Below are 19,191 nucleotides of genomic sequence, written 5' to 3'. Positions count from 1 at the left end.
ATTATTATTATTATTATTGGCTATGAGCAGTTACTGTACATCCTTACTGAATGACCGATAATTAATATAATTAGGGAAGTTGTAGAACACAGGTGGCAATAACCAATTACCTGTTACCCTTTTCTTCTAGTCATACATACCATGATATTTTTTTTTTTACAAATTCATGCAATTAAAGGACACTCTAGCCAACACGTGCCTATTATAGATGAAATGTCCCTTTAATTTTTGCATGGCTTTCCCCTTGCAAACACAGAATCGCCCCATATGCATTTACCCTTTTTCCCAACCCCTGCCAATTGGCTTGCAGGAAAAATGTGTTGCACCCCCAACACATCTCCTGCTACGTAAGATACTTACTACCAATCAGAACTGTATATTACATAAAAAAGCAGGGACACGGTAACCAAGACCATGTGGTAGCAGGGTGGCAGTGCGAGCTGTAGTGGAGACAGGGCTTTGCATGAGATGAGAGGGAGGGAAGACTGGCAAGCTGCAGCGATGATGGGAGAGTGTGTAGTGTATATATATATATATTTCTATGAAGTGTGTAGTATATATATGTGTATGTAGTTACAATGTGTGCGAGTCCGTGTGTCTGTGTGTGTTACTGTATGGTGTTAGCATGTGTATGTGGTATTAGCATGTGTGTCTGCATATAGGAAGGTGGTATGTCCATGTGTGATTGTATGATTTTATTATGTGTGTCATGGGCGACCTAGGTTTAGTGGTGTGTGAGACAGAAGAGAGTGTACATGTGTATGTGTTTGCATGCTAGTAAGTGTGTGTATTTTAGTTATGGGGGCACAGAAAAAATACTACACTCAGGTGTCAGAAACCCTCAGACTCACCACAGTAAACAAGCATGTCGTATGTTAAAAGCTGGCCCGTGAGTGCAGTAAGCAGATTAAATAAATTGATTTGGATAGAGAAATTAGTACACAAATACTATACATTTTAAATGTTATAATTGTTATTGAATATCTACAGGGAGCACAGACGTTGCTGTCTTTCAACAGAGTTGCTGAACACTGTGGAGTTGCATATTAATTAATCATTTTGGTGCCTAGAGGTGAAGTGGTGCAATCACCATAGCAACCCCCCTAAGTATCCTTGTCTCTGCATTAGCTGCTGCAGCTACAATCTTCTTACTGATTCATTTTGCAAAAGCCAAAATCACTAAACTCCTTTTTTGGGTTCAGGCCTCTTATTAATGACCAGCTCAGCTCAATCTGAGCCATTTGGAATAAAATCATATAAAAAAAAAAAGATCATTTGGGGAGATTGTCTTTTCCCACACTACCACAAATCTACTGAGCAGTTAAAGCTCTTCAGTCTGGTGCCAATGCTCCCCTCCCTTGCCAACTGCAGACATTTTGTAATGATTAGTGGGTCTGCACTGGGCACATTTATAATGCAGACACAAATTTCCATTTATGTTTCCAAGCAGACAGGCAGCACGTACTTGTGCTTTATAACTCTGTGTGCAGTAGTGATGCATTTACAATCCAGACAAAAAGATCATTGCAATGTTCAGCAGATGTGTGTTCGTTCAGCATCCAGTTAACCACAATCTTTACCCCCTTTAGACAGGACACACAAATGTCAAGATCGACATATGGCTGACCAACCAATTCAGTCATTGCAGTTTACTCGTATTCTTATGGGTAAGAAAATCTATTTTGAAGGATGGAGGGGGGATGGCCAGACCCGCCATCTCTCAACCTTTATATTGAGTTAAAAGGATAGCCTAGCTGGGGCTACCTATAAACATGTAGCTTCTTAAACATTTTCAGCAGATATGAAGCTTCAGATGATGAAATCATTTAGTAGTGGCAATTTGGTGAATCGAAATTCTTCACACGTTAAAATATGCTTGAACATCGGTAGGCAAGTCAGTGGATAATTCCCTGTTCCTTATACGCTTGTGTAAATGATTAAATGTAATACAACATTTAGAAGGAACCTCTAGGTCCTTCATGCCCTCTTTCCCTATTTCCTTTCTACCTTTTCCCAATAAAGTTATTCTTGTTATGAACTCGGTGAATACAGCTGGTCAAATGTTTTTTATTGACATACCCTGTAAATCAAATAGTCCTGTTAGCAAGCACTAGGGAAATGCATAGTAGGCTCCATACTTTCTATGCTACTTTACATTTTCTTGTAAAATTCCTGCTTGTTTTGCACAGAGATCCCAGGTCCTACAATTGGCTTTCACTGAATTACTATCATTTTTCATAAACACAGCTTGGCTTGGGACACACATACAGTAGTGGCATTATACCACCAAAGGTAGCCCATTCATTGACAACTACAGTAGATAACATAACTATTTCTGCTACGCATACCTATTCATGACATCTTGAAGGACAACCATTTAAGGACACGCTATAAGCGTGTTACAGCTCTGACCGGTTCTATACAGATAACATAAAGAGGGTCTATGTGTAAAGAAGAGAACAAACTCTACTGTACGAAAACAAACATCAACAGTGTGGTTTGTGTTCCATGGGTGGTACCCAAACAGGGTTCTTTAAATATCTGCACAAGTTCCGCATCTGGCGTAAGCAAAAACGTATATGTTTGAATGCTATCTGAAGGTTGTTATAGACAAATTCAGTTTAAACACATCAAAGGACGAAAAGCTGCAATTATCGTGAGAAATCTAGATGCATTCTGAAGCTAAAAGTGCTAAATATGGAGCATTCGGCAGAACGAGTCCAGTGGTTTCTGCAATTATTGCTCTGTAACATGCCACTAACTGCACATATACAAATCATTGTGTGTGAAATCAAGATATTTCATGTGAGCTTAGACAATATCAAAAGTCTTGACTTTTGGTTTTATACTGATGGAAACTAGGCACTTAAATATACAATGATTAGTGTTGATGAGTTTAAATTAAAAAAAAAAATGTTTGGAAGAATAGATTTTCTTCTCTCTAAAATGGAAACACTATTCAGGTCAAATGTGCCACCTAGTGTACAGTGCTAGTAACAGCTGGTATTTCATGTTGCGTTGCTAGAGCTGCACATTCTTCCAGCAGATTCAGATTGTTAGTTACATATTGTATGCCTCTCATGAAGACCCCTTAATACATTGCTGCCCAATTAGAGTTGTTTTTAAATTTATTTTCAGCATTGCTCAATCTTGGTCAGCCTCCCTATTGCAGGGATTGAAAGATATAAAATGATTTAATTAGAGTTGAATATGGTGGTAGGAAATGAAAAAAATAATAATAAACTAACAGAAGTATACAATATACTTTGATTTTCTGTGTGATCAACATGAAAACATACTTAAATAGATGTCTGTATTTTGCTTTTGTTTCAACAATTAAGAAAAGTTAGGCTTTGATTACCTACACATATCTTTTGGCCTATTTCCTATTTCCAATTTGTCTGTTTGTTTAATATTATTCCAAAGGGACCTAGATAGTCTCCATAGCTTGCAATCTATACTTACACCAGCCAATAAAGGTATCATCTTCACCAAATTTGTTCTTATTTGGTTAACACGGTACAAAGCTATTGATAAATTCCTTATAGTTTTCAATATATAAGTTACAAATTTAAATGTACAAATATATATGTATGTATAAATATGCATGGAGTAAGACAGATTAGTCCAGTAGATGTCAAAAAATCTGAGTATTGCAGAGTATACGGTGATACCTTTTTTATTAGACTAACATAATATTTAAAAGACAAGCTTTCGAGAGTTATCCTCTCTTCAGATCCGATAACTCATGGTATCCTCTGCAATACTCTGATTTTTTGACATTGTGTCTACTGGACATAATTGTAGATATAATTGTTAATTCTGTAACCCACAATCCCTCTTGCTTTCATTTTTTTTAACCGTTCCCTTAATTTCGTCCCTTGAACCATTTTATTCTGACGTCCCCAAGGTTTCCTTCTCTCTTCATGTCCACCTCCTTTTTTATATTGATACTTTCAATAATAGAGTTGATCTATGCAAATCTGTAACTTTTCCCAAAACCTACATTTTACACTAACTGACATTAAATATTGCCATATAAACGTTTACTGCCTTAAATATGTAATGCCTATGTACACCCCACCAATCTTTATACTGTGAAGAAAGGTGACTTCAGGACAGGCAATTGATTCGATAATAAAGGTAGTACCACAGACAGCCACCAATCTCAACTTCTATGAATTTACCTTTTTAAAAGAATTACCCCAAAACAATTACACTGATTGTCAAACAAAAATTACAAGTTATAGAGCTTCCATAAATGAATGTACTTAAGCTAAAAGCTATGACAGTGATAGAAATCTGAAGTAATGGTCCCAAAACAAGCACCACTTAATGCTTTACTGTGCCTTAAAGCCTGATTTGTGTGCATTTAAAAACACCCAGAGGATGACAGCAGGATGCAATGCGATGCTCTTATCTTCGGCATTACAATGAAATTAAAGTAACATTTCACCCAGAGTCTTCTATGAAATTCAAGCCCTAATTCCTTTATGGAATTGAATTGCAAGCAGACAATGCGCGGAATAAACAATTACTCAAACAAAATTAAGTTGTCTTTCCATAACCTGGTATGATAATGTCAGCTGCTCAAAACATACCAGCTTTTTTTTATAGTTTATGGCCTGTCGGTCATCAATGTTTGTTCTAACGCTAATTAGATTAAAAATAAATGATTACATTATACAACTAAAACACATTTAAGTATCCTGCTTAGTTTTTATCCACGTTGATCCTATGTACTAAACAGTGCGTTTACATTTTTTTTAATTCAGTTATGGGAATCAGAGACCTTTACAATTTTATAAAGTGCTTCAAGCTAATCCTGTTTTCATGCAAAAATAAAGCAGCGTGTGATCATAGCATCTAATAACACTTGTGGGTCTTTTAGGATAACTTTTCATAATGTAAGTGGAGCGGCAGATCGGGTGAGTATGGAATGATGTTGGCCAGTGGCCCATTTAGGCATTTGCCTGGTGGTAATGTAACGTAACAGACATGAATTGGGATCGGTTTCTCCTGTAGTGTGCGTTAGTGTTCCACCATACCCATTTTTTTGTTCTAGGAATTCAAAATGTTTGTATTGTATTAATGTATCACAATGTAATATGAACCAGTAAGGCTTATATAAACATCAGAAAATATGTTTATAAATTAAATGTTGTTAGTAAAATTCATTATTCTTAATAATGGGGTATAAACAGCTATTAATAGGTCACATTGACACATAAAATGTAATGATAACAGTCTACCCCTATCCATGCCTTAAACCATTCCCCTTTAAACAAGAGTGTCCTTCTTTCATACACTCTGAATCCAAAGCAGGGCACCTTTATTGGTGGTGTGGATAGAGGGGGCAGGGATGTGATTAGGGGTAGAAAGCGGCATGGTTTATAAAAGTTTATTTTTGAGTTTTTTTTCATGATTGGGGCATTGTTAACCAGGGCCAGTCATCAACCAAATAGTACCCCAACCCCAGCAAGAAACCTCCTATTATGGCTTCATTTTACATTTAGAGCACCAAACGAGGCATAGACAACTGCTTTACATGTCCCCACAGGTGTTTCATAGGTTCAGTGGCACCGCTACCAGGTGCCAAGCTTACTTCTACTCCTTGGGGAGTTCAGCCGTGTGGTAAACTTTATTATGCCTTTACATATATTAATAATTAATTTAAAATATGTATAATGGAGCGGCTTATCTTGTTTTCATTTTCAGATTGAAACAGCTTTGTTATTTTATATTTGGCTATGTCAGGGAAAGCTACCAATCTGTCTACCCATCTTCTTCAATATATTCCATATATATTATCACTATAGCCACCAACAAAATGGTCCTGACAAAAGGACCTTTTCATGGGCAGCTGTAGCGATGAGACCACTTTTTAAACTTTGTACAATAACATTTGTATACATAAATGCTGCTGACCTTCCTGAGCAATGCAAATGAAAAAAAAAATACTATAATCTTACTTCCCATATATATACCGTAATTCTATGTAGATTCTCTAAAGTGTGCAGCCTTATTGGAGTACATTTTTAGGAATGATATGACAAGGATTTAAGATGTTACTAGAAGTTAATTTTGCGTTATTTTGTTTCCTTTCCAATACAGACTGGAATGGCTCTAACATATGATCCTGCAGCAGCAATGCAGAATGGGTGAGCAAAACAATGTATAACCATTATGATAATTCTACGTTAAAGGACTTTTTCCAGAGATAAGATGCACATATTATAGATATTAAAGATGATCCCTTCACAAAAGGACTGTTATACCAGAATTACTCTATATAACTATGGCCGTTTGTAGCTAAAATTCATGGTTTGCACAGTTCTGTAAGTGACTAGATCTGCTTTCTTTGAGAAGAAGCTTTACAGTATATAACTATATACATATAATAGTCTATTTGTTATTCTTGAGCAATTAAGTATTTATATTCTACAGTATGGACCCACCCAAAGCAGCTACCTTCAATTCAATGGTGTTTTTAGGTCCCCATGTTATGGAATTATAACGGTGCTTGTAGGAAGGAGTGCTAGTGACCTAATTTGCCCCAGGCAATAAAAACCATTGTCTGTCTCTATAAATATTAATATGATACCTGCATAAAAATTACATTTTAAGAATGAAAATCTGATTTAATTTTAGTTCAGGATTTGTTTTACATGTATTAACATCAACAAAGTGTATTCAAGGTAATCATCTGAATAAATGTTTGAAAAATAAGTGCCGGGTGTTGAACGGCCATCAAAAATTAAAATGACTATAAATGTAATTCAATAAAATACGAAAGTAGAGATACAAAAGTACAAAATAAAGACAATTGTGTCTAACTGTACAAATGATTAAAATCAGTATTTAGGAGAATGCACATTTACACTTAGTTTTTATTAGACTGCATTCAAGGGTACAGATTATGTCTGCACAATGAGCAATCACTCCATTATTATACAAGTTCACACCAAAACGTATCATAGTAAGACATGTCAACAGAAGCAAATGCTACTTCATTAACTTTATCGGTATTCTAGACAAAGACAGTTCGACATTATTTCTGCAAGATAAAGCCACACTGTTTCTCGTGGAGGAGATAATTCAACTCCTCAGACACCTATTTATCTAGAATACTCCCGGAAGGGCTGCTACCTTCCTAAATCCTAATGTTTATCTTTTAGTTAACATAAACTACTCATCTGGAATTAGACTTAATTGTGATGCTGTCAGATTCTTTACAGTGCTAATATTTACAGATTTCTATATACCAACTCCTAGACAATTATGTATGTATGTATGCTTATCACTGAGTATACAGTATATCGATTATAGTGATAATATTGGTACACCATATTGATGATGAGTATCCTTTCAAGTTGCATATACAGTAATAAATAAGTAATAAAAGCATAAGAACAATTCAAACAAAATATTCTTCTAATTACATCAATGGAACAAAAAAACAAATATTCTATTTTATGGTGGTTATATTTAATTGCATTGCGTTCTTGTGTTTCAGATTTTATTCTTCCCCGTACAATATTGCAACAAACCGTATGATTCCACAGACATCCATTACACCCTTTATTGCTGCTTCCCCAGTCTCTACTTATCAGGTAAGTTTATATTCATTGACAAAAAGGACTATTTAACACGCTGATTCACACTATAGTAAAATAATAAAAAAATAGTTTTCTAAATATCCGAACATAATAATACCCAAATATTGAAATATATTTCATATCATTTATAAAACTAATGTAATATGTCTATGAAAAAAAATGTTTTCCAATAGCTCAATTGGACAGAATATTTCATTAAAAAGACAAGCTGTTCAATAATATGTGGCCATAGAATGTGGCATGCCTAATGGATAAACATAAAAGCAATGCAATGTGACATAGGATAAATATTCTCAGATACATAGAAAGATAAAGGTCCATGTGCAAAGCTGAACTTTCTCCCCTTGTAGTACGGCCTCAACATATACCGTAAATAGCGTCACTAGTTAGAAATGAACGCTTTTTATGGAAGATCTGTCACTTTTCCCAAATCCTACATCTTGCAGTTAAATACATGAAATAGTATGTCATTTTTAATGATCAAAATAAATAAAATAAATATATACCATTAGGAAAAGTATCTTGACTCCTTTTTCTAAGGATTTACTTGATTATTTCTCCCCACTTGCATCTTCTTAATTTTTAAGTTGATGGTGGTGGTTGTTAGCGCAGGCAAGGGTTTTCTCTGCTTCCTGCCTACCTCTTGTGATCTTTTTTCCTTCTATTCCGATATTTCCTCACTCTTTGGCAATTTCTTTTGTCCTATCCCTTTTTTGCACCTCACTTGCTGACATATTTTCCTCCCCGTTAATCCGACCCTGTAAGCACCCTAAAGCAATAAACCAGGTAGTTTTAAGGATTTTCTTTTAGTTACGCTGAAAACAGTTCCCCTTTAAGGCTGCATTGCATTATTAATTACAATTATTATTTTGTTAAGTGCTTTTAAAAAAAAAATGGAATATGTACTAAATATCTATATTCAATTTATGGAAATGTTAAACATAAAAATCAATACATTAACACCAATGGTTTCATATTTAAATTATATATCACTGATTTTTTTCAAATTCTACCCTGTACTATAGTACAATGCAGTAATTATAGCAGCAAGTAAAAGTGTTACAATCAAACTACTTAATGAAGGGTTGTAGCTAAAGAAAATAATGTACATTTTCTTTTTTTGTAATTTGATAATATTGCATTATTGCTTAGATTAGCTCCCTAAAGCTTCTGAATTTCACAATACAAGTGTGTCAAACAGCTTTCCAGATTACTGTCGGATAGCAGTACAATAACATAATTATTAGGTGTAGCAACATTTATGCAGTAACCGTTTGATCCGATTTTAGTTGTGTATTATTCATTTAACATAACACTTAGTAATGGCTTTTTTCCAGATTCTGCTGTCAAAAAATTAACCCTGTTCTAGCCTGAACTTCTCTAATAACGAATCATTATTGTGCAGGTCCAGAGTACATCATGGATGCCTCACCCACCATATGTTATGCAACCCACGGTAGGTAGAAGACAATGACAGATACCCCTTAATTGCTATAACTTTGAGCTGTGGTGAGTAAAGGGTACGTCCGGTAGATTTAAAACTTAATTACAAATATTGGGTGTCACAGAACTTTTTATAAAGCATTTCTTAGAAAGAAGTCCATCAGGATATCTGTCAACCATTGATGATGTTAGGACATACTTTTATGTCTCAAAGAATGTCAGTGGAACGTCCATATAGACGACCCAAAAAGATTTCTATGCTCCGGTGCTCCCCAGGGAACCAGTCAGAGCCCGTCAGAGTGATGTTGCTTATCACAATGATTACTTTCATTCACATGACAAAACCAATCATTGGCTTTGTCTCCATGCTGTGCTTTTCTAATATTCATTTTGTTTCGAAGCTGTAGTTAGAACAGAATTATCTTCAAAGTTCTGTGTTTCTCTGATTTTCAGTGTTCTTTGTACAAGTAACCCCTTAATCATTTTAGACATGTAGTTGAGTAACAAACTACCTCCCAAACTTTGAATCTTAATGAAAGAAAAAAAGGCCTGAATATAAGATGAATCATATTGGGAAAAATATCAAAACCTACTGTATTTGCCACTTACACTCTGCCACTCACTCATACTTAAGTAAAGGATGTGCAGGAGTGGGGGTAGTAAAGTGGATTTTTTTAAGGACAGATAGGGCTTTCTTTTGAAATCATGTTTTAGAGAATTACCCTTTTGTTAAAATGCAATAAACAATGTGAAAATTAAAAAAATGTTTTAATCGCTTTTATAACTTTATTTTCCTGTTGCTTTATTATCAGGGATATAGTATATCTTCATTCTCTCACTGACACAAATGTGTCAGTAAGAGAGAGGGAGGATTTTAACAACTCATTGTCTACAAATCAGAATTTCATGTACCGTATTTGCTCGATTATAAGACGACCCTGATTATAAGACGACCCCCCAAAATCTGAATATTAACTTAGGAAAAAAAGAAAAAGCCTGAATATAAGACGACCCTAAAGGAAAAAAGTTTTACCAGTAAATGTTAATTCATGTAAACTATTTTTTTTAATAAAAGCTATGATTGAGAAAAATATTTTTTTTGTTTTTATTTCTTGTATTTTCCAACCTGTCCCCCAGTTACGCACATCTGCCCCCAGGCTTGCCACTCCAATATGGCACTGTGGCCCATGATATGCCTTTTAACCCTCTATATGCCACTGTGCCCCATGGTATGCCTTTTGACCCCCTATGTGCCACTCTGCCTCCAGAAATGCCTTATACCCCTATATGCCACTCTGCCTCCAGAAATGCCTTATACCCCTATATCCCATTCTGGCATTTAGGGGGTTAAAATGCATATTATGGGGCAGAGTGGCATATAGGGAGGTATAAGGCATTTCAGGAGGCAGAGTGGCATTAAGGGAGTTAAAAGGCATTGTATAGAGCACTCTGCCTCCAGAAATGCCTTATACCCCTATATGCCACTCTGGCATTTAGGGGGTTAAAATGCATATTATGGGGCAGAGTGGCATATAGGTGTATAAGGCATTTCAGGAGGCAGAGTGCTCTATTAAATGCCCCCTTAACGCCACTCCAGAAATGCCCTATGCCCCCATTTAACACACACACACACACACACACCCTATACCCCCATTTAACTAACACACACACACACACACACACACTCTCCCCTCCCCTCCCCTCTCAGCCCTCTCTTACCGGTGCTTCCAGCCGGGGCAGCGGGTTGACGTCGCCTTCTGCTGCAGCCGGAAGGAGGTGGAGTTGGCAGCGGGGGTTTGTATCCGTCCGTCGCGTATACTTTCCCCGGCTGTCAGAGATCAGAGTTCCCCGCACCGGTGCGGGGAACTCTGATCTCTGACAGTCGGGGAAGGTTTGCGCGACGGACGCAGACAACCCCCGCTGCTAGCCACACCTCCTTCCGGCTGCAGCGGACGTTGTCTACGCGGATCGCGTAGACGTCAACCCGCTGCCCCGGCAATACAGCAGGAAGCACCGGTAAGTGTGTGTATGATGGGGGGGGGGGTGAGACAGGAGGATCCAGGTCCCCTGCAGCGGTGCGGGGGATCTGGATCTTAGTCTCCTAATCAGACTCTATTTGAGGTCTGATTAGAAGACGACCCCGATTAGAAGACGAGGGGTATTTTTCAGAGCATTTGCTCTGAAAAAAACCTCGTCTTATAATCGAGCAAATACGGTAATTACAGTGATTGATTTTCACAGTGATCACTAGACTTGTGTATTTGGATTCGTACAAATGTAAATTTTAAAAAAAATTGCCAATTTCGCTAATCTGTACCAATGTGCGAAAATGAGAAGAGTCCCCCTCAAAGCAGAGAGCTCCAAATATTAATTGGCATTTCATTGCTCTCTTTCACACACTCACTTTCTCTCACATGCTCAGACTCTCACTTTCATTCACTCTCTCTCACACTCTCATTCACTCACTCACTGTCAATGTGTCCTTACCTTCCCTGCCAACCTCCTCCGTGTGCCTGTCTCCTTTTCTGCAGCTCCACTTCTTCTCATGCCTCTTCTTATTCTTTTGTCTTCTTTCTTTCATCTGCTCCTCCCCAGTATGAGCTCCATTATCTGGGTACTTCCGCAAAAGGGCAGAGCCTCTGTGCACATCTCCAATTGGAGGAACGGGGGAGCGGCTGTCCTTGTGGTTGGTGCCATGGCTCCTCCTTTTTGCCAAAGTACTCCAAGAGGTCAGAATATTGCAGATGGATTTACGGAGAACAAAGAAGCATTTCTGCACCTCTCGTTCGCCACAAATTTGTCAAATAAAATTTTAAATGCACCTTTTTGTATACTTTTACTCATAAATTATATAGGTGAAGTTTTTTTAAGTACTTATAATTAAAAGACTATATGATTTGGTTAAGTGGATCCTGTTTAATGATTGTTCATTACATTTCATATTATCAATTAGCTGCTTCTCTGCATCACATTTTTAATCGCATAGCTTAATTTCTTTTTAGACATTTTTTATGTACAACCTAGTTAATTTGTTTTGATTATACAAGTGTGCATATAAAAAAATCAAGCTAATTAAAACCTTCACTGCTTGGTTTTATAACATTGATAAGAGATACATCCTATCTCCCCACCTTAGGAAGAAAAAGTTGTATAATTTGCCATAACTAATGTTCAGGAGCCTGGTTGTGATTTCCATTAATAATGTTCTCTTATTTGACTTTGAAATTAATTATGAGACTTGTGCACGATATGGTTATATTAATTGGGACCTCCTATGCTGCTTACTTCATGCATTTTTTCTTCTTTTCAAGCATAAATATAATACAGCATCAACTCAAAACCAAAATATAAGGCTTGACATCCTTGCTCTTTCCTAAAATTGTTTTTTATTGCTATGCACTTAAATATTAAACTCACTTTGAGAGGCCACTAAGCATTGTTTTTCTTGAGTCGTCTACGTAAAGGCTACATCCACCTGAATACTGTTCACTTATACTTCCTGATTCCTGTAACAAGTTCAAATTTTTCTCAATTGGATCCTCTCACACATATTGAACACATCCATTAACAAATACACACTTCACCTTTACTATATCCAATTGATAGTTGCCAAGTCTTACTTAATGAATTGACCCCCTATGTAGTTTCTCTATATAGTGTCTCTGAAAATACATTAGACTCCACAGTTTGCATCATTATTCCTTTTAGCTCTTTGGGTGCCATATATTTATTTATTTTTTATTGCGTATTTGTATTCATAGTATAGGACAAACCTTGCATCACATTAGTTAGTAGCTCAACCAACTATGGGTATCTACCTGTTGGTTAACTCTGTCCTGGACTGTATCATGGTAAAAATGGCTTTGTGACAAGGCTATAGCAGAATTAACATATCCAGTTAAATAAAGTATCCTCCTTACATTTTACTTTAAGGAAAGAGGACTCCAACCACTTCAATGTAACTTCTTTGACTATATACCGTATTGGCTCGATTATAGATCACACCCCGACTTACCAGTGCATCTCCAGAGATGAGGGTCCCCCGCAGCGCTGCAGGGGACATGTATCCTACTCTCTGGCAGCCAGTGGACGTCTGTGCGATGTGCGTAGGCAACCTCTGCTGCTGCTCGCCATTTCTGCCGGGGCTTCTATGCGGAAGTGCCAGCAGCAGCAGAAGTTGTCGTATTGCACATATGTTAACCGGCTCCCAGAGAGGAGGATACATGTCCCCTGCAGCGCTGCGGGGGATCCTCATCTCTGGCAGCCGGTTAACCTCTGCGCAATGCGCTCAGACAGCCTCCGCTGCTGCTGCTTGGTACTTCCGTTGGGGCTTCTATGGTGGAGCACCGGAAGGTCATGTAACGCGGGCACTCCGTCATAGAAGCTCCGGCGGAAGTGCCGGCAGCAGCAGGGTTTGTCTGCATCGAGCAGACGTCCACCGGCTGCTAGAGAGGAGGATCCAGGTCCCCTGCAGCACTGTGGGGGGATCTGGATCCTAACATTGCTGCGGGCAAGCTAAATGAAAAAAAAAATATTATTACTTACTGTTTTATATAGCGCCACCAGATTCTGCAGCACTATACAAAGGGTAGACAGGACATAACAAACAGAAACAACATCTAGTTCATAGATATATTTAGTTATATCTGTGGCATTAAGTGTATTGTAGAATGATTTAACAACAGTGATGATTATGTATTGTCTGTATTTGTAAAGAAGCTCAGAAAATCTTAATTTTGCAGCCCTGAGTATTTTTGATGCCAGTGGCTAATTTGGTATATTACTTTTCATTTTCAGTAGTGGGTGGCCTCAAATGTTCCATTTAAGTGAGCAACATTTTTTGCTTCTTTGCACTTTTTTTATTATTTAAAGCAAGTAAATGGCTGTGTCAAGCATCTTCCTGCTGCTGCATAGATGACTGCTATCTCCGTGGGTATGATTAATGGAGAAGGTAATGATATGCAAATCTTAAACAATATCACAGTGTGAGTAGATGCATTTTAATTAGCCCTAAAATTGCTGTAGCTCAGTAAATATTGAAATAAAGCAGGAGTAATTTCCAAAACTAATGTTGGGACATGAACGCCAGTATAAAGCAGTGAGTTAAAGGTTACTGTGTATTTGTAAACATTCTCAAAGGAGTTACATGTATCTATATATTATTTTTTATTTGGTTTATTAAAGTATATATCACCACCTTTTTAATAGGCAGAGTTGGCACATTGTCTCTCTAAAAGACAAATAAACTTACATAGGACAAAATGTATTTTAAGGGATAAAATTATCTGTGTAAACTACAGACGGGCGACTAAGGCCAGTCCTTAATTTTAACAATGCCAAAAAATAGACGTTTACTTCAAATAGTATTTTAAAATAAATAATATAACGTCATTAAACCAGACTTTAAAGTTCTATACATTAAATAAGTCTGGTGTTTGCAGCCATATGACCATTAGCAATAACCCTTAGTTGTATAATTTAGGGATGAGCCAAATTAAATGTGTCTCGGGATATGTGTGATTATTATGTTATTTCTTCCAATTTGTAACGTGGCTGGTTGTTGTTGATTGGTTCGTCCAGCCTTTGTAATAATCATATGAGGATTAAGGAGAGAATTTAAGGATTTGATTGCTTCCATGAGATTAATTAGTCTGTGATAGAGACAGTTCCTTCTTTTGGTTAATACGCAAACCATTACCATTATATAGTCACCTGGAAGGAAAGTTTTAGCATTTCTTGCTGTAAGCATATTTGACATCATTGTCAATAAATCTATTTATTAAACTGCACAACATTAAGCATCTGTTTATTTCACAACTAACGACTTGTGAATGTTTTGCAATCAAATCTTGCTGAATATCACATTTATTTCTACAATTCGATTTTTATGCTCACAATTGCAAGAAAGTGCAACAAACTTCATTGTTACCCAGGGATCAATAAAAGGAAAAAAAGAAGAAGAAAGAAAGAAAGAAAGGGTTACACTTATGAATTATTTTTGTATTGAGATTGTGTAAACATAGTGCCGAGGGAAATCACAGTTAAAGTTAGAGTTCTTAATGTTCCTCTCAACATAATTTCATTAGAGATGATCTAGATGCTGGATACTGTGTCCTTGTCAACAGTATTCTCTGCAAGTAGAACCCCTGCCTGTTAAACAAAGTGGAACATCTTTACTGTTGGTGCCGCTGAAGGTTAAGGAAACTTTTCTGTATCACTATCATTCATATTACCTGACAGCTTTTTGTGTACTGAAATCACCTTGTGCTTCTGAAAACAAGCATTATTTATAAAATAGTCAACTGATTAAATTTGTGATCTGATTCTGTAAGATCTATCTATCTATCTATCTATCTATTGATCTATCTATCTATATATCATCTATCTATCTACGTTCATAGCCAGTGATCTCCATCACATCTGAAAAAGGGATCTCTGATGTCTTGAAAGCTTATGTGCCTATACATGTATGACTAAAAACAGAGACAAACCTCTCTTGTTAACTCTGACGCATCATGGAGTGGATCCATCATGTCATAACCTCTTTAAATAATTAGCATAGAGAGTGGTCTAGGGGACTCTCAACGTTTATATTAGAAAACTTTTATGCTGGTAAAATGCACACAACGAGAATAGCTGGCACTGTAAAGAACACGCAAAAGAAAGATTTATACATTGTAAACTAGTTACCTATATCATGGTAATGATAAAATGTTCAGTTTCTCCCTGGTGTTAAATGATGTCACAATTATAGCAATACTTAAAAAGAAGCAATGCAATGGGGGGTCCCTAAACTAATTGAAAACAATGCATTTTGAGCCTGTACATGTACGGGCTTTGTCATTAAGGGGTTAAACGTTTTATGGATAAGCAAAAGGCCAGGAATACCTTCTTGAGTATTAGAGTTAGCGAAAAGCAATCTATATTAGTGAGCCTACACTAGTCTGCACCAATTAACCGCTGGTATTAAAATAGAATTAACTAGCCATTACTGTACAGTATCTTGAGCCTGTCTCTTGTTACATTCTCGTTGTATAAACAATGTAAAGTCTGATTGCTGATCATCTAAGCGTTTTACTCGATTTATTTTATTTACTCTGTATATGGGTTTTGCCTCTGTATGGACAATAATATTTTTTCTTAGCTGAAAATAATGGCAAATTATATTCGAATATGACAACATATAGACCAGTATAATGTGCTTTAAAGGACAATCCCATCTAAACATGAAATGCTTATTACTTTTGATTTATAATGTGTTTTATGTTCTCAGTCTGTTTACGAAAGTACTTTACTTTATGCACATGCCTGCATGCTATCATTTGGAATATTCAGGGTCAGTAACTGACCATTTTAATGATAGGGCAGAATGTGCGCCTGGTAAAGACTAATATCTCATAGTGTAATATCTCTTTGTAATATCTGTAGTGTGTATATATATATATATATATATATATATGAAAATGTTTTTTTTATGCTTGTAGGGTGCTGTTATAACGCCGACCATGGATCATACCATGTCTATGCAGCCAGCGAGTATGATGGGCCCCTTGACCCAACAAATGAATCATCTCTCTTTGGGTACCACCGGAACAGTAAGTTCGTTTTTTCTTATAGTATCTTGCATTACAGGTGCTGTTCCACCAACTCTGCTGAGATGAGCATTTTTTGTAACATCATTCCTAGCACTATTGAATGTTCAAACAATTCCCAAAATAATTATTTAAGCAATTAAAAGGTTGTCTCATTTGTAATTTTTCCAAGAATACTTGCCATGTGACACAGAAGCAGGCACTAATAGGTCGTTGCCCCATAATCTTCTTTTATATGTATGAATACACATCAAAGAGATCATTTTCAGGCATTAACTTGCTGGTTGACACTGGGCATTCACCAGTCGGAGTGCCGTCCCAATGGAGGACATTGCCAAAATCAATGCAAAAGCTAGCTGCTAAAGGAAGCTCCTAAGTTTTCACTGAATGCACTTGCGAATCTGCAACTGGATTTGTGGAATATCTTCATTCTCTCTTCCACAGGTTTTTAATAACACAAACTTACTGTATGAGTTGTTTAATGTAATATAACTATGGCAAATTATATTTTCAGTATATGACTGCTGCTGCGCCTATGCAAGGGACCTATATTCCTCAGTATACTCCTGTGCCTCCAACAGCTGTTCAAGTTGAAGTAAGCATTCAAAACATACATTTTCTGCTGTCTTAAATCACTACCCATGGAAGAGACCCTGTAATCTAGATTAAAATAATATTTATGCAATATGACCACAAATATGTTTTAAAGAAGATTACATTGTAGTGATGTAGCTTGAGTTTATGTAGCTTTTTCCCCTTCACATTTGTAGAGGCCCTTTACATCAATGTAGGCCTGAGCTTAATCTGTTTGAATGTAATCGTCTGTATATAAGGCTTCATTACGGTGCCAGTGCCTTAGAAATTAATTAGAGCCATAAGACATCTTTATATAGTTTTTATTATGTTACAAGAACCTAAATCATCATTTAATTCATAGGGTGTTGTTGCTGACACCTCTCCTCAGACAGTACAGTCTTCACCACAGGAAGCAAGCGGACAACAGCAACAACTAACTGTAGAGACGAACAATGAACATGCATCTGCATACTCCTACCAACAGTCTAAGTAAGTTAACAGACGAGTTACACTCTGCCACCATCAGGTTCTCTCCTATATTAGAAAAACATACAAAAAAGAGGAGCCCACAGCCTAAAAAGCATAAAGGGTATACACATTCAGATTCCCAGGTTGCTGCTAGAATAAGGACCGATAAGTACATAAAACAAACAAGAATTCAGCGCACACCCAGTGATTACCATTCAAAAAACACGTAAGGCATAAATATTTGAGATTCTGTCACACTATACAGCCATATATTGCCATATATTGCTATGTTGAAGTACCCCACGTATGGTGAGTCCTCTCTAGTTTTTCATGGCTATATCAAGGAGCTTAATCAGTGGGACTTCTTTGCATTTTAACCCAAAAGAGGCGATTTAAAGCCTTCTCTAGGAAATAAATGAGGCACCTGTGTGCCAGGAACGGGTTCTCCACCTTATGGTTTGGTCAGAACCCTCAAATATGCACAACACAAAAAAAAATAAAACAGAAAAAGGGGGAGCACACAACCTAAAAAAGCAGAACTGTGCAAAGCTATGAAACGATAAGAGATAACTTACTAAAAGCCACCCTCCTCTACAGTATTCCTATTTAAGTATTCGTAAATTGTACTGTGTATTCTGTGCCTTCTTTCTGAATAAGTCACTGATTGATATCTGTTTTACAGACAATAAACAGAACCGGAGAATGTTGGTCTAAAAACCTTGCCTTGAAAGGAGGAACTTCAGTCACCATGAAGTTGGCATCCACTTTGCACAGGCATTGAACAAAGCTCTTTTTTTCTTATTTTTGATTTTTACTTGGCTCAACAAAGTGTTTTTACGTGCTGTGCAAAAAAATATTCAGTTATGTAGTCCGATAATTTTATTTTTGCTACTTTTTTTAATTAAGTAAAACCCAGAGGAGACGTTACTGGGTAAACACACTTTCACCTGGATGAACATTTGAATTCCATGACATCTGGAGGTGTTGATAACAAAAACAGTAAAACTGATGTCAAGAGGGAACAAGAACAGACTAAAACCTAATTGTCTTCCTCTATAATTAAGCTACTCTTTTTCTCCCCATTTTTTTTCCATGTTTGTTTAATTTTAGCTTTTTTTTCATAGGAATGATCATGTAGGGTTTTTTCTTGAATCTTAATTGCCTTAATTTTAAGGACGTCAGTGGATCCCAGAACAAGTGATCAGCATCTTGATAGAACACATGGCATGAGACATGACATATTAATTGAATAAACCAGTCGACTGGTGTGGAAGTTTCATATTGATTTCTGGGGCAAAAGAGTGCAGTACATTGTGAAATTATGTTTTTCTTTTGAGGAAAATGTTTGCTGATGAAAAGAAAATAACTACATCTGCAAGAATTCAAAACATTGTGGGACTTTTATGAACTTTACGTGTTAATTCAAATTGTTAGAGATGGCTGTGGCTTTTTATGATGGAGTTAACAAAATCAAAAAAAAGAAAAAAAAATGG

The 19,191-nt window shown here is 36.6% G+C and overlaps 1 protein-coding gene across 3 annotated transcripts in view; it reads left to right on the top strand.

The window, feature by feature from the left end:
- LOC149300753 (RNA-binding motif, single-stranded-interacting protein 3-like) overlaps nucleotides 1-17,723 on the top strand; it is a 280,512-nt gene extending 262,789 nt beyond the window's left edge. For 2 of the 3 annotated variants that reach the window (XM_089484828.1, XM_089484827.1), the window contains 6 exons: nucleotides 6,115-6,161; nucleotides 7,517-7,613; nucleotides 9,025-9,075; nucleotides 16,547-16,657; nucleotides 17,169-17,249; nucleotides 17,592-17,723. In XM_089484828.1, coding sequence (XP_089340954.1) covers nucleotides 6,115-6,161; nucleotides 7,517-7,613; nucleotides 9,025-9,075; nucleotides 16,547-16,657; nucleotides 17,169-17,249; nucleotides 17,592-17,723 — 519 coding nt within the window. Of the gene's footprint in view, nucleotides 1-6,114; nucleotides 6,162-7,516; nucleotides 7,614-9,024; nucleotides 9,076-13,934; nucleotides 13,938-16,546; nucleotides 16,658-17,168; nucleotides 17,250-17,591 lie in introns of all 3 variants that reach the window. The other variant, XM_089484829.1, reaches the window with a different exon arrangement.
- The last annotated feature ends 1,468 nt before the right edge of the window (nucleotides 17,724-19,191 follow it).

The sequence above is a fragment of the Sceloporus occidentalis genome, unplaced genomic scaffold, assembly GCF_023333645.1.
Source record: "Sceloporus occidentalis isolate IW3139 unplaced genomic scaffold, rSceOcc1.0.p SCAF_23, whole genome shotgun sequence".
NCBI lineage: Eukaryota > Metazoa > Chordata > Lepidosauria > Squamata > Phrynosomatidae > Sceloporus > Sceloporus occidentalis.
Note: the sequence above shows the minus strand (reverse complement) of the source record. Positions and strands in the feature narration are given on the sequence as shown.